The 16,569-nt window shown below is 39.3% G+C and overlaps 1 protein-coding gene across 1 annotated transcript; it reads right to left on the minus strand.

The window, feature by feature from the left end:
• Window positions 1–5,036: 5,036 nt before the first annotated feature.
• On the minus strand, window positions 5,037–15,700 carry KMT5B (lysine methyltransferase 5B). Its single transcript, XM_010164415.1, has 7 exons — window positions 15,405–15,700; window positions 13,983–14,092; window positions 11,613–11,779; window positions 10,976–10,995; window positions 10,660–10,796; window positions 7,862–8,058; window positions 5,037–6,549 (listed from the first exon to the last, which is right to left on the minus strand). Exons 1-7 carry the CDS (start codon window positions 15,429–15,431, stop codon window positions 5,081–5,083), a joined length of 2,127 nt encoding a protein of 708 aa, XP_010162717.1. The 5' UTR covers window positions 15,432–15,700; the 3' UTR covers window positions 5,037–5,080.
• Between the last annotated feature and the right edge of the window lie 869 nt (window positions 15,701–16,569).

The following is a 16,569-nucleotide window of genomic DNA, read 5'->3' on the forward strand; positions in this document are numbered from 1 at the left end:
GCCCTTGGCCTTCTTGGCCACCTGGGCACAGTCCTGACTCATGTTCAGCTGCTGTCCACCAACACTTCCCAACCAAGGAAATAACTCAGCCAACAGCAGACATGAACACATCCTTTGGGGAGTGCCTTGGGCGTGTTTAGGATTCAGTGGCTGTCAGCGTAACGGAATAAAGGCGACAGACACACTGTGAACAACAGAGGAACACTCTGAACCACGACGGAGAGCTTCACACAAGCTAATGCACAAGCATTCAAAGCACAGAGACAACACCTAATGCTCAGCAAATAAACTGGAGAGGAAAAAAAGGAATAAATAATTTTTTTAAAAAAAGCATTTGAAAAACAGAAGGAAAAAAGTAAGAGGATGTTAATGTGAATCTTGCAGAGAATCCACAATTTTATCAGATAGGATTTTTTCAAGTCCAAACCCCCCGCTTGCAGACTATAGCTGGAGTTAGGGATGAGGTAGACAAGAGCATGCCTGATTAGGTTGGGGGGGACAATATTACAATAACACCCGACAATCACAAGCTTCTGCTGTTTGCAGAAACATTGCTGCTCCTCAGCACAAGCAATTTTCCAGAAATTCCAGGAAACATCCCTGTACACGTGAAGCAGGAAAGCCTTGATTCTTATTTGGCTATTTCCAATCAAATCACTCCTCAAATAAATGCAGAATACTTCCTATATCCTCCCAAAGAGACACGGGAAAGGTCAGACTGTGCTGTGCAAGGACCACACCATGTAACCACCTTTTCTGCTTCTCTAGGACTGACGTGGATCGGATCCAACAGGATGGAACAGCCTGCAGTGTATTCTGCAGTGGTTTTACTGCACAGTAACTCTGTGAGCTTCTACTTGAGCAGTCAGGAGTGCTCCCTCTCACTGTGGATTTTTTTAAAGAACACTCACAATTCAGTAATGGTTTGGTGAAGAAGACAGTATTAGTTTTTGTCTTAGGAAGAGTCAACACCTTTGCCCCTACCCTAGTCACTCACCACATCACAGGCACAAGTCAGTTACCAGCTCCATCTGCCACCCCAACATCCAAAAGCTCACGCCAAACCTGTCCTCAGCTAACGGCAGCTCAGTACGCACCACCTGTGCCAGGATGCTCCCAAATCCACAGCCACCTCCCATCTTCATGTTGGTTGTAGTTTCCTTTTTAGCCTCACAACCTGTTACATGGTGGTGGTTTGACCCACAGGTAAGACCAAGTGGTTGCGTTGGAACACTTTGTTCCTGGACTTTTTTTTTGTAGCCCATGGGAAGAACCTTTATGCTGGGAAGAGCAGCAGAGACAAACTGACTGAACCCCCATTCCCGGTGCCTGTGCCCTGGGGGAGAAGGGAGATAAATGGGGAGCAAAGTGATGGGAGCCCGGGAAGAAGGGAGGGGTGGGGGAAGGTGCTGTCAGATGTGGTTGTTGTGTCTCACTGTCCTGCTCTGATTGATTGGGAACGAATTAAATGGATTTTTCTTCCCCAAGTGGAGTCTGTGTTGCCCGTGCCCATCAGTGGTGAGTGAGCCCTCCATGTCCTAATCCCAACCCATGACCCCTTTGTTGTCTCCCATCCCATCTCACTGGGTGGGGGAGTGAATGCAGGACCACATGGTCCTACCTGTGGGTGAAACCACCACATACACGTAACACAAAACTCGCTGACAAAGCCCATCTGTGACACACTTCCTTCCATTCTTCAACCAGCTAGATGCTCTGTGCTCACCCTCACCCCAAACCTGCCCAGCTGATCCATCTTTTCTTACCAGCACCTTGGGAAAGGAGAGCTGTGAAGGCCAGACAGGTCCCTGACAGTCACACCACAGTTAACTTCACAGTGCTTAGTGCTTTCTGATGGGCACTGGACAGCAAGAAACATCCCCAGGTTGTTGGGTTCTCATACACGTGACACAAACATTCATCTTCCCCTACTACTAAGTTTAGGGAAACATCATGATCTGCCAATTCACACACAAATGATGAAAAAAAAATTTTCTGCAGCAGGGGAAGGACAGAAGAGACTGGAGTCGTGCAGCCCCTGCCTACCTGATCAACCTGGGGGCACTGAATTATTTTCAAGGTGTCTGTAACACCAAAAATCTGTGTAGCGGGACACGGCTATGGACCTGTCTAACCTGGAAATGACTAAAAGCTCTTGTTCCATATTCTCCAAGACGATAAGGTTGTTCAATGAACAAGAGCAATCCAGAGCTCCTGACGTCTAAAGAGCTACTCGCACTTATTTCTGCATCAAAGAAAAGCAGCTCTCACTAAGGGGTTGGCTGAACCATGAGTTAGTAGGAACGCCTACTCCAGGAAAAGTTTCTACCTCTAAAGGCAGGATTCTCTTGCAATTTCTTCACCACCCATTTCATGATCTGCTTTCATTGCTTGGTGATAGTTTAGCAGGTCCTACACCCGCTCCTGAGCATACTGCTCCCTAAATACCAACAGTGGCCGGTGGCGTTCACTTGCTGCATCAAGCTCCCTGTCCTCAATCGCCCAGGTGAATTCTGTTTCTGCAAACCCCTCCCTAGAACCACCAAGAATGCCAGAGGAGCATTCAGTGTGTCTCCACACAGGAGCAGCAGAGAGACAGAAGAGCCACAAGAACAACTGACTTGAAGCCAAGCCTGGGAACTGGTATCCTAGAGCACAGCACAGTGATCATGGACAAGGCAGTGAACAGAAAGCACGCGGATGCTCTCTTCAGCTCTTCAAATCTTCTGCTGACACAGCCACACACTTACAGGGCACATCACCCAGTGAATATGTGAGTGAATTCTTGAGGAGAGCTGAAGGACTGTTTGCTACTCGTCATTCACTGTTTGCTGGTAAACTTCCTACTACAAAGCAAGCCCTTAATAACACAGTTATCCTCCCTGGACCCGACCTTTACTAACCAGTTTTTCTATGAGACAGTACAATTAAAAATCCCCCAAGACAAACCCCCACCGCTGACTCAGTACTCAAAAATGTCAGCATACTTACCAACGCTTTGGTGGTCAGCCTTCCGTGAACTAAAAGCCCAAGTCTGACAGGAGACACTGCATTACAGACAGGCCCACACATTTTTCAAAAAAATAAACACTCCGTACATGAGACACGGCTGGCCTTTAACAGAGACACTGTAAAAACAAAGTTACAAGTACTACTTTTGAACCTACACTTAATTCTCTACTAAGAATACAGAAGGGAAGTGAGACGAAGGCAGAGTCCATTGTTAGATCGCAGTCTAACAAATTACTGAAATGCATTTGGAAGGATTTATTTGAAAAAATCCCTCGCTTCTGTGCGGGTCAGAGATGGGCCAAACCATCATCATCAGCTCACGTGCAAACTCACCCACCCATTTCCACGAACGCTGTCACAGCAGGGTGACACCGCGGGCACGGAACTCAAGCTCTTGCTCTGCAGGGCACAGGGGGTTGGACTTGACATAAAAATCCCACACAGCTAACGGTGGGTTCAACTAACCCAACAGCACATGATGCGACGCCTGTTTCTACACCACCAGATACAAAATCTCTTACATCTGAACCCATAGTTGAGTAAAACCACAAACGGCACAGACCAAAGTGCCAAACAGTTCTGTCCACACTGACATGTGATACCTGTTCCAAAGAAACGGCTCCTCAGGGAGCTGATTTACACATACAAAACAAGCTCGTCGTGCCCAGAAGTTTCCTAACGTTCTTTTATTAAAAACAAAAGAGCTAAAGATTGCCCTGATGCTCTTCACTGTTAGAAAGCAGACTCTGAAGTATGAAGTGAACTACATATAAGCAAAGAACTCCAACTGATGCAGAGTTTAAAACTAGGTTTACAATTTCCTATTTTATTAGCATGGATGTATTTCTAAACTTAAAAACCCTTCTGGCAAGTTATCTCAATTTCTTATGACAAAATTTCTCACAACACACAAATATTTACAACATATACATATTTTTTCAGTCTTTTACAACTGGTTCTTAAAAGACAAACAATTTATAGGTTACCACAGAACAAAAGCTGTGACTTAGTTGTTTTTAATTTCATAAAACTATCATAAGTTAAAGTGAATAGATTTTCTTTAAATTCCTTGTAGCATTTTACAAGTGCAACAGAAAAATAAGAAGAACCAATTTAGGATAGCTGCAGTTCATTGGATAAATGTTGCCCGTTGTAATCACATTATTTCACAGCAAATTCTTGAAAAAATAAGCACCAATCATTCTTGCAAAGAACAATTTTATCTAAAAGTATTGAAAAGTGTTAAATACAAGGTGTTTAATTTACATAACAAGCAATAAATACACCATATCCAAACTTTTATTCTGCATACTGCTACCCTTGTACATATAACGTACTAAAAAGTCAGCAAGTTGTCAATACTTTTTTTTTTTCTTTTTTTCCTCTTTTTTTCCTCTTTTTTTTTTTTTTTTAAAGAAATCAATTTGACTTCCAACCAACGGTTTGCTACTGTAACAAAGGCCACAAACAGTACGTCCGGGACAGCATACAGTGTTAAAACTGACAAACTCCAAGGGGGGGGGGAAAACCATCTAGCAAATAAATCAAAAAGCTGTAGATCATTGCTGGTGATATTAACATATACTAGAAAACCTTAATATGCTGCTACTATGATTTTTTTTTAAAATTGTTTAGTCAAATATTGTTAAGAGCAAACTAATGCTCTTACAGATCAAAAATAATTACGTTGCCACACTGTATTCTCATTGTCCTGCATGGAAAGATCTGATACAATTTCATAACTTTGCTTGAGCCTTTATTTTACAACAGAGCGTTACCTCTAACTCAGAATTGCACGTAAGAAGGCTATTAAAAAGTACAATAAAAATCTGCACAAATCAGACTTAAGAAGAGTCAGTATGCTGTACACTTTCTACAATATTATGTTGATAGGTGAATAAACAATAAAGAAGTGCTGCCACTAAGTTTTTCAGGAAGTTCTTCAGTTGAGGAATAATCAAATGGACTTTTTGTTGGGTTTTTTTCATTGTGGTGTTGGGTTTTTTTTTTTTAATTTATTTATTTTTTTTAAAAAAATGACATCCAGGTCAGTTTAAGACCTATAAGCTTATGCATTGAGCCTTAACGACTGATCTTCTCTCCTCCTGGAAGAAATATCAATATCTATTGAATCCTTGCCAACGATAAGCCTTAATCTCTTAGCTGGAGGAAGAGGAATAAAATCATCAAATTCATCATCATAGTCATCTTCCTCTTCATCATCCTCTTCTGACGAAGACTCATCTGCTGTTTCCTCTTCATAGTGACCATAATCATCTACTTCCATTCTTGATTCCAAAAGGGAGAGAGTTTCACTACAACACACACCGTTTTCATGAAGGTCCTCGGGGTACGTCCCTCTGTTTTCTTCCTCTCGTTTTAGCTGTATTTTCAATTTTGTTGAACTATTGCCTGATCCTGAGTTAAACCCATTATTTAGCTTTGCTACATATAAATTATTATCCTTTTCATGGTCTTTACTTAATTTGATGCTTATTTTTGAAGAATTCATTCCATCATTTTCTTGGTCGTTTGCCTTGCTACTGCTATCATGGCGTCTACGCAGAGTTAGTTTAGGGATCCCAGAGCTATTTTCAAGGATAAGTTGTGCATCATACCTCGTGATTCGTCTTTTCTTTTTACTTTTTGCAGTTCTAAAGCTGTCTTTTGCTTTAAAATTGTCAGATGTTACAACAGAGCAGCCACCAGATCCAGGGATACAGTCTTTATAGCCAACAGGCGTGTCCACCACATTATCCCTCTCTCCAAGTTCTGAATGAGAACTAATTAAATCTGGTACTTCATCTTTCACGGGTGTATTGTGCGTTGTATCAGTTTCTTCTGTTTTTGCAGATGGTTTCACAAGTTTTCCTTGTCGAGATTTCTTTTTTGACATGCCTGCATCGTTTTTCTGGCTCCTAATATCCCCTTTATGTGATGGTCCATGAGCCACATCGTGTTCATTTATCACATGAGGCTGCTGCTCCAAGATGTCCGATTGCGTTCCGGTCAAATTATTCTTATAACTATCCAACATATTTGGTTCAAGCTTTACGTCAGAGGTCTCCTTCAAACTCATCCTTGTTCTCACTGACCTCCTTGTTATGTATGTGCAGGGTGGTATATCACCATGCTCATGAGCACCTTTCACAGAATTCAGTTTATGTTCTCTCGCTGCATGCCTCGTTAAGCACCCACTAGAGACTGCAACTTTGACTGGTCCCTCCAATTCTTTATCCTTTTTAATGGGCAAGTTTTTATACAAAACTACTTTAGGCTCTTTGAGAACTAAATTTCCCATTTCGAGCTTTCTAGAAGCATTCTTTTGCTCTGGCCTTTTGCACTGATTCCTCAACTTTATCTTTGAAAGTAAAGGCTTTGCAGGCTTTTTCAGTCTCTTTGGTACCCTGGAATTGTTTATATGAGTTAGTTTAGATGAGGTAGAATTTGATGATGCTGGAATTCTTGATATAGACTGTCTCGTTAATGTTCTACTTTTGCTGTTCTTTTTTACGCCCACTGAAGATTTTCTGTTAGCTGCAAAAGAAAAAAGCGGTTTTGTTATGACACTGCTTTATCCTGAGTTTCCCACTCCCAAATACTGCCGTCATTTCATTTATTTTAAACACTTTGTCAAAATCCGCGAAACAGGCCAGACAGTGTGCAGTAAGGAGCGAGACTGCTTAACTTGCAACTCAGACAAGACAGGAATTGTCAAAGAAGTCCAAAGTATACCTGAATTCCAGGTACACTTACCTCACTGCCCCAAATATATCGTTTGGTTTTTTACTGAATTTCTTCTTCTACTGATTATTTTGTTTTAAATCCACTGCACATTATTTACAGTTTTTATTGAGTACTATTCCTGCAAAATCTGAGGATCAGCATGCTCTAGTATTAACCCCAGAATTTTTTTCCTACAGAGGGAGGAAAAAACCTGAAAAACCTTAACTACTGTAATGGTTTCAGTTTCAGGTATCCAGTTGTCTGTCACCTACTGTGGTAAGCAAAGGAGTTTTGTTGGCCCAAGCAAAAGTGCAACTCTAAAGTTTTGTAATTAGAGATCATAAGGGGGTTTTGGGAAGTGTTTGCTCTTTTTTTTTTAAATATCACAGCACCAAGCAGGAGCTAGATGGAACCATAACATTTTATGTGGCTCCAAACCTGTTCGCTAGTTAAGTCAAAGTTTAAGTTATTTATATTTTGCCTATACTGAGGGTGGCAGGGGTGGGGAAGGGGGGAACGCAAATAAATGATACTCACTACTCCATGAAGAGAAGCATCACAAGCAAAAATCCCTTCCAATTTCTTCTGAGATGACCAACTGTGAGCTTTCCCTTCAGAACAGGTACCTGAACTATCAGTCCTGGATGTGAGGAGGCAATATCTGCCCAATTTAAATGATCCCTAAAGCAAATGACTATTTGCTTAATAAACTCTACTGAGAGAATTTATTTTAACACTGTTTTCCTACAGAACACAGATAACTCAAACTAGGTGAGTTTTCTTTCCTAAACCATACATGCATGTGATAGTTTATCATATTTTGAAATATATATATGTTATTGATAGAACTTTAACCGACATATTTAGAAATACGACACTAACTATTTGCTTTTGATATAAATAAAACCAAACAAGAACATACCACCTATTGTTCTGGAAACACTTAGGGAAAACCATGAATTTGCTATTTAAAGTGTCTTCAGATTCCCAAATAAATTACAGTTCTAAAGACCAGTATCTGAGATGCATCTCATCCCTGAGAGAGGAATTCCATCACAGTGAAAGTTTCTCACCTTTTTATGAAACCTTTAATCCTGAACTCCAAGATTTCCCCCTTACTTACTTGCATTAGCTTTTTCCTGAGTGGTATCTGCATCAGTGTTAGAGCTGACGGACTGGCTGTCTGAATTTTTGCTGCTGTCACCCAACTTTTTAAGTCTGTTCAATCGTTTATCTGTTTCTCTCAGTCCATATTTACTATTAATCACAGGAGTAGGTGCTGGCAATCCCACTCTTGACTTAAAAGCACCAGTTCCACGTCTACAAAGAGGACACAAAGTATTAATAACTATTAATATAAACTTAGAACTTTGTTTCATAAACAGTAATTTTTATCCCAAGTATATTTAGAAAACAATACCACCAATAACCACTGAATTTATTAGCATTTTGAGGGCTGTTTTAATAAGGTATCTATATACTTATCTTATTCTAGTAAGATGTGCAGAAAACCCTTCCATTTATTTCTTGCAAGAAGAAAAATTGCAAACGTAGGTTTCCCTTGCTTTATTGTCTAGTTTAGTATTGTTTCATAGCCAAGTTATATAGATGAAAGTGAAATATGGTAGTTCAAAATACTACTTATTTTTTGGATAACAATTAGATAATAATTTTTTCCTAATCTCATCAGGCTAGTAAAAAAATGGCAGTTTCAGTCATAATGTTTGTTATTGCATCAGCAAGAGCTGAAAAGTAGAGAAAATGGAATAAAACTATCACATAGTTCTGTGTTCCTTCGTAACTGAAAGACTCCAGTATGTATTTACCATGAAAATGAAATGGCTCAGCAAACCTAAAACTTTTTTTTCTTTTTCTTCTAGAGTCATCACAGAAAAGGATGAAGATTAAGAATTCCTGTACTTGCCCTTCAACCACTACTACTAGGATTCCTTTGCTACTCTTTAATAATCCAGTACACTTGCACTTTGCAGAATTACTGAAGACAACTCCAGTTTGGATCCTAGTGTGTTGTACTGGAAGAAAATCTATAAAACTTAACCAAAAGTGCACCAAAAAGATCAGACAGGATCTCAAGCTCCACCAGGTTAATTATTACGTAGACACAAATCATGTAGACACAAATTAACTCCTATTTGTTCAATATGGAACATTCTTTCAATACTACTTTGAATTCTGCAAGTTACAGGCAGCTTAAAATGTGAGACTGAGCTTAGCACAAGCAACAGCCAATTCGGGTCAGAAAGTCACAGTGACCTTCTGACCACAACAACTGACTTTCTGAACAACCACAACTGTCTTCTGACACATCATCTTTGGTGCCCAGTTGTCTGGGTGAGCCGCCATGAACAGCAGGCTCACCTAAAAAGAGTACACACACATAAGTAAAGATATGCAGATTTTCTTGGTGATGATTTTTGGAGGCTTGAAGGGAAAAAAAAAAAAAAAAAAAAAATTTGTACAGTGCCAATCTTCCTACAGCTCCCAAATTTACCCCGCAGATTCTCGGAAGTCTAGCATTTTAATGTGACAAATTAACATCCTTTACACCACAGTCAAAATTAGCTCAAAGATTATTTTTTTGTAGTGTACAAAGTGACAGTTGCCTCACCAGTGTTGGTTAAGGACTCATTTTTCCTTGCTCAACTCCCCTAAATTCAAATCTCTCATCTTTGATTACTGTAACACAGCCTTGTGACTGAAAAGCATACTCCTAAAGTTGGAATTACCCCAACGTTAGCTTTAAAATAGAACATTCTCAGGTACCGAAAATACAAGGATGACAAGTTAGTGAAACTGTTTGGACACACTGGTTTGTCCTGAAAGCATGCCTGTATTACACTAAATTCAATAATCAAAGGAACTTGAGCAAATCACTCCAAGTAACAAGAAAAGAACAATCACGGTGCCCATTTATTCAACACTAAACAGCTCCCAGGACTGACGTGCATTTTCACTGGCAGCTCTCTAGATAAAGCCTGAGACTGTACCTTTCACTTGGAATGATCTACCAACATCGTATGAGCTTGCAGGTCCACACTACAAGGTTTTCTCTTGAATTGCAAGAGTTTTTAGTGACCAAATTAGCTAGTAAAAATGAAGGCAGAATTACTAAACTATTTCTATGTAGGTGCACTAAGCTATTTCTCAATATGATTAATATTTTGTCCTTTATAGGTTTTTTCTCTCTACAGTTAGGTCAACCAGTAACAGAACTGCTGTAGGTTCTGTGTAGTTCCTCTTGGAACGAGGTGAAGGTCTCACAAATGATCTTGAGCCTCCATGCTCACAGTAAGCAGAAATTCCAACATGGCAAAAATCAAGTATGAAATTCTTTCAACTGATTTGTGAAGAAACAAGGTTGGGACAGAACGGGTGAAAAACAAATCTAACAACTTCGCCACTGTTGTGCGATGGACAGATAGGCACATACTGTCCAGACCAGTAGATCTTTACAAGACACAACCTCAAAAGTTCTAATAACATAGCGTGAAAACTGCTTTGCTCATTTCCAGCAGAAGAGAGCTTCAGGTCAACATACAAAACATAAATGAAATTTGCTTCTTCTAGTGCAAAAAAGAGCAAAAGCTGGGGGTCAGGTGCTGGTGGTCCTGTAGCAACTACAACTGCTTTTCCTTCCAGTTCTACTTTATTCTGTACAAATATTTTTAAGAATCTGTATTTCTTTCAGTAAGTCTCATTTTGGGGTTTCTCCAGAATGGAGAATCATAAGAAAAACAGAATGGAGTTCTCAGGAAAAAAAATTAAAAAAAAGTTACAACAAGTATCTAGGAAGCAATTATGTGTACAGAAGTCTGAGTACTCATAATCAAGGACTTGCAGTTTCACAAAATATATCATTAACATGCCCAATTCCATTTGAAACTTATTTAAAATGCATACCTTTCACAGGTGTAACATTCGCAGTATTCGTTATTTTCTCCAAAAAACCCATCTCCATAGTAACAAGAGATTTCTTCTCCAGGTTCAATATCTCTTAGAGCTTTCACACATGCTGTATCTCTGCCCGTTGATACAAACTGAGGAAGGAGATGACAGGAAGGGAAGGAGGGGGGGGAAAAAAAAAAAGGTTCATCATTAAAGTTGAAGAGTATCTGAATAAGAAAAAAAGTAAAAAAGTTGGGGAGGAAAAGGTGCAGGGACAAAGGGCAAAAAAAAAGTGGGGTGCTTATTTATTAACTTTTAATTTCTTGCTTACCTTACAGTTAGGTCTGCAATCTGAAAAAGGTCCAAAAGATAAAGTCAATTAACTGTTGATAAGACCTGAAACATGAATAGTTGTAGATATCTAGAGTAAGGATTCACTCTGACTTCAGTAACTGTAGAATCTCAACTAAATACTGGGAGTTATGTTAGTATTGCACAAAGCTATACAGCAAAAGATACCTATTTTGATACAGTTTGGTTCCTGAGCTCTTCCCTGTGCTATCACAAATGTTCCGTTTCCCTTCTCTTTAAGGCAATAGGATTTATCTTAAATCCCACCTGCTTTTTCCGTTAAGCTTCTGCGCAAAAGGTTAAAGGCAGCACAAGAAGTTCAAAACATGTTACTGTTGACGAAGTTCACAAAGAATTCAACATACTCAACTACTTCAGCTGCCAGTTCCAAAGTCTCAGTGAAGGAAGAAGGCATCACTAGAGCCTTCTGCGAGTTTCCCAGATCACCAATCAGCTCTGGTCTGGGAAAATCCCAAGAGGATTTTGTCCTACAGTAATCCACTATGGCAGATTCAGACATTTTCTCTAGAGTCCTGTACTGTTCAGCTCGCATAGAACAACACTTCTGAGGAGAATTGTTTACATCCTACAACATGCTTCCTACACTGACAACTCACCGTGATTGATAAATGCAGCAGGACCCAGCCACAGTTGTGCGCAGTTCTTCCGTGTGGAATACATGACACTGAAATCATTTTCCCCATGTCTCAGCAGCATGTTTTCCTCCATTTCTGATAGTTCAGCAATACAACCCACAAGTAGTTCTATTTTATCATTTCGTTTCCTTTAGTGTAAAAAGAGTAGAAAAATAAGAATACACATGCCAAAATGAGGAAGTAAATTCACAAAAAGAAAAGCTGTCAATAACGGGAAGTGTTTTGTAAATCATTTCTTAACCCCATAAACCAAATATTTTAATTCAGTTAAGAGACAGCACATTAGGCTAAACAGACTTTTTATCAGACATGAAATAAATGTTTTTATGCTACTATATAGAATCAAATACATTAACTCTGACAGACATTACCACTATTGATTCTACAATTTCCTGAGACTGCAAGCAAGAAACTGCAAGAGTTGATTACTTCAGCTCCTACAGTTAAAATCAAAAGCAAGAATTTTTTCATTTGTGCACACTCCCTTCCCCATCAGCACTTCACACATTTTTACTTCCTCCAGCTGCTCTTGTTTGCGTTTCCTATACATCCTCCTTTGGCCAGGAAAACACAGCATAGTGAAGATGCTTGCAACTCCACAGCTTCTTCAAAAAGGCACAGTATTGACTCAAAAAAGGCCAGAATTCAAGAAAGGTGTTTTCCTCTCTCACGAGTAGTTCTTCAGCATCAAGCTGGTCCTTGAAACAGACCATTTGGGAGGAGGCAGGCACACAACAACCAACAAAACCCACCAAAACCATGAGGCCTTCACTTGCAGACAGCCCATCTGCCGTCATAAATACAGCAGAGCAGAGGACTCAATAGTCAGCCTAGGAAGAAGTGCACAATTCCTGTTATCTTTCATGGGCCTTGTTTCCACTGCTCTCCAGAGTGGCCATTCCAAATTTTGGTCAGATTACTCTGACGCAGATGAACATGGAGATGTTAAATATAGACAAAGGACACAAACCAGAAGCCAAGCCTTTCAAGAGCAAAATTCTCCTTTTACAAAGAGTGCTGAGAACTCTCTTGGTTTTGAGTCTCAATAGTTTTCCTGATACTGGCAGGGTTAAGAAGCAGCCCTCCTGTCTTGCTCACTCTCAGGTCACTCAAGATTTTGAGCATGAAAAGTTAATTCATTTTCTACACACTTAAATATAAATCTTCCACACCAAAGAATTAGCCAAGGAAAGAATTCAAACCGAAAAAAATCAACCTAAAAAATAGTAACTATATCACAATTGTGGAACTTCCAGCTACAGTCATGAAGAGCTAGAAACTAGCCTCAAGCTTCTTAAAGGTCTGTCAGTCTGTTCAACCAAAGACCAAGGGACAGGACAAGAGGAAATGGGCTCCAGTTGTGGCCAGGGCAGTTGAGCTGGGATGTGAGGAAGAATTTCTTTGCTGAAAGGGTTCTGAGGCATTGGAAGGGGTTGCCCAGGGCAGTGGTGGAGTCCCCATCCCTGGAGGGATTGAAGAGTCGTGTAAACATAGTGCTGAGGGACATGGGTTAGTCGGGGACTTGTCAGTGTTGATTTCATGGTTGGACTCGATGAAGGGCTTTTAAAGGGCTTTTCCAATCCAGGCCATTCTGGGATAGCTTACTCTCCCACACGTTGAGGCTGCAGCCCCACAGTAGCAGTGTGCTTACGTGGTACGCTGCCAGCGTCAGCCCAGCCACTCAATCCTGGCCCTCACGCAATAGCACACCACCTCGGATGTGCTGTTACGGGCATGGACTGCCACAAAGCAAACAAAGATAAACTATGGGGGGGAGTGAAGGGCAAAGGAAGGTGATAATTTATTTTAAAATCTGAATTAACCCAAGGATCTGCAGGTGCTGCTATGGACATGCTTGTAATGAAACTCAGATGTGCCAAAATGATACGGGGAAAATACACTGGGGTTCCAATTTTGTGTTTCCAGGAGAGATGGATCTTGCACAATCAAGATATGCAAGTAACACCCCGCAGTTTCACAAAGGTGAAAAACTCATTTCCCCCACAATTATCTGTTGACAGGGTTGTGTTTCTCACAATTTATGATTATAGGAAAATTAATTATCTCACTGATAACAAGATTAAAAAAAAACAACTTGTATACTGAAAACTGTAGACCTACATCCAAACATACAAAGGAAAATCTTGCAGATGCACATACTGTGTGTTTTAGCAAAAACAGACACCAAATTTAATTTGTAAGTAAAAATACAAAACTTTGTATTTCACTGGTTGCAGTTTTGATTCTAAATCATCCTTGTTTAATATCTTTTTCAGACTCTTTCAAAATAATTGACAGAAATCGAATGCAACAGTAAACTATTTTTCTTACCATTCTTTCGTTGCAACAATTTTGGCTCCGTTTTGCTCAGAAGAATACCGATTACAAGGCAGTATCTCAAACCCGCTGTCAGTTGCAAACATTCGTAAATAAATAAATACCTGCAATGAGAGAAAACAGTACTTTTTTGTTACAAGCAAAACAAAAGCAGTGAGAAACTTTTATATAAAAAATAATGAAAGTCAGTGAACTGCACAAAAGTCACAAAAAATGGATACTGCAATAGGATGATGTTTGCCAAAATGCACTCCTGATTATAAGTTTTGGCTATACACACTATCTTATTAAATCTTATTTCTTCAGAGTGACTTGCAGGAATCCTCACACAAAAAATGTGACTATCCAAAGAGTTTAAATAAATAAAAAAATGTCTCAAAGGGTACAAAATTGACCCAAACCAACGAAAATGAGTATTTTTTTTCTTGAAGTCACCGAGTAGTTGCATTCTGTGATTCTTCTCAGATCTTTAAGAACCACTGAGACCTAATAACCTACAGGATCCAATTTTATCCTTTCAAGTTCTGAAAAGGTATTGTCTTCCAAGTCAAATCTAGATACTGAATTCAGGGATTGCTGGATCAACTCTTTATACTTAAAGTGCGGTTGTATTACTCAAAACACACTTTGGGAAAGCAGAATTTGCTGCCTACTTCTTTCTAAGCTACTAGATTTGATACACTTTAAAGTAGGCCAAATTCCTTTTGGTTGTATCTGAAAACAATGTACTCATTCCTGAAGGAGTTATTTTCTTTTAAGTAAAAAAATACTATGATCTCATCACAACTTTGAGAGTCAACAAGCTTTATGCCATATACAAATGGATCTGAGGTGTGGGAAGTGGAGGAAGAGGAATAACACACGCCCACATTAAGCCCCTATATCAAAAACAACTAAGGTTTTTGAGGTAGCAAGGCTTCTCTCTTTTCCTTCACCTTTTCTTGTCATGCAATTTGATTTACAATAGCTATAAGTTAAAAAAACCAAACCAAAACAAACTAGACAAAAAACCCCAACACAAAACAAATAAATAAAATATTGGGGGGGAGGAAAAAAAAAACCCTTTCAAAGAACGAAAGAAATCCTCGAAACTCTTTTCTCCTGGAAGTAGGTCTTCTCTCTTCTGCTTATGACTTAAGCCAAGAACAAAAGAGGCAAGTGTGTTTTCCCTTCCACATGTCCATTAAATAAAAGGCAACGCTAAGTTCACTCAAAAAAAAAAAAAAAAGAGTAGGGGAGGAGCTAGCTGTGTTTTAAAAAACAAAGAAAGTTTCTGTTAAAAAGCAATCAAACAAATAACATTAAACAGAGCAATGGATTGACTTTCCTTTACTACTGCTACATCCCTAAGAAATGTTTACATTTTCTTAGCCCTTGAACCATCTGAAAAAGCACATTAATTACAAATACACCTACATGTTCCTTGAACAACCTTTCCTGCATTTTGTTCTTGTTAAGAAAATAGTGCCGGGCCCAGTCACCTGACGTCAAGGACTTGAAGGCTTTTTCTAAGTGCTCATCTTTCTTGAAACGTTCAATCACCTCTTTTAGCTCTTCTTGCCTTCCTTTAATAGGTCGAAATCTGAAAGAAAGAATAAAGCTGTTCCAGTCCACTGTTACTCATTCTCAGTTCTTCCTCACAGTTACTCGCAGCACAGAGTTCTTTTGCTGGCCATATAAATATTTCACTCCTAGCATAAAGAAACTGGCCATCACATACTCAAATCACAGGCTCTCATTTCCTGAGGTAATGACAGAGGTAAGGTAAAGCCAAGCACACTACTTGGAATATTAAAACTCTCCATTCTGCCAAAAAGCACAATTTATTTATAAAACAAATCACTGCTAAGATTAACCAAAACAGAATAAAATTTCACTGTTTTCAATGCCTATCATTTGGAACAAAGCAGCTCAAGAACTAGTAAAATAAGTGTTACTGTCTTTACTTTCCCAATAAATTTACTATCATTAAAAGTAAACGTGCCAAAAAATCCAGTAAATAAACTGGATGCCCTAAGTTTCCTGGTTAACACCGGTATCGAGGGATCTGTGCACAGTTCTGGCTTTTGTAGCTGGGCTGGGGGTGTGTGTGATTTTAAATCTAAGCCCTCTACAATCTCACACACCGAATTTTTTAAATAGGCAGCACAATCAATTAGACAGCACAACTGAAAAGACTGAGTAAGAAGTCTCAGAACAGAAAAACTGCACAACTACCCTGAGTGATTTCAAATCAATTTTTGCTCAGTGCAAAGCCTTATTGTTATCAACAAATCCACTGTATGGGTTTGTGGAGATTGCAAACAATATCTGCATTCATATAAAACACACCTCTCGATGACTACACAAGAAGGATCTATAAGTAGCAACATTCAGCATAGATATGACATCTGTGGAAAAGTGAAATTCCTAAGTTAGTGCAATCAGAAGAATTCTCCCCCAAAATACTGGCCACAGGAAACAGGTAGCTGAATATTATGGGTAGATAAAATATGAAAATAAACCCCTGTACATTAGCAGATAATTCTGCCTTCTTCCCAAAGCTTGAGATTTAAGAAAAACTATCCTTTACATCTTCAGC

This window comes from Antrostomus carolinensis, unplaced genomic scaffold (genome assembly GCF_000700745.2).
Source record: "Antrostomus carolinensis isolate BGI_N321 unplaced genomic scaffold, ASM70074v2 scaffold7113, whole genome shotgun sequence".
In the NCBI taxonomy this organism is placed as follows: domain Eukaryota; kingdom Metazoa; phylum Chordata; class Aves; order Caprimulgiformes; family Caprimulgidae; genus Antrostomus; species Antrostomus carolinensis.

What these genes read in the sequence shown, in the direction of transcription:
- KMT5B (XM_010164415.1), bottom strand. Translation starts at nt 15,431, where the DNA reads ATGCAGGAAAGGTTGTTCAAGGAACAT. An exon ending in AAAGGTTGTTCAAGGAACAT is followed by an intron (nt 14,093 to 15,404) that starts GTAGGTGTATTT and finishes CTCTCATTGCAG; the next exon opens with GTATTTATTTATTTACGAAT. An exon ending in TCAGGAAAAAGCTAATGCAA is followed by an intron (nt 6,550 to 7,861) that starts GTAAGTAAGGGG and finishes TTTCTTTTGCAG; the next exon opens with CTAACAGAAAATCTTCAGTG.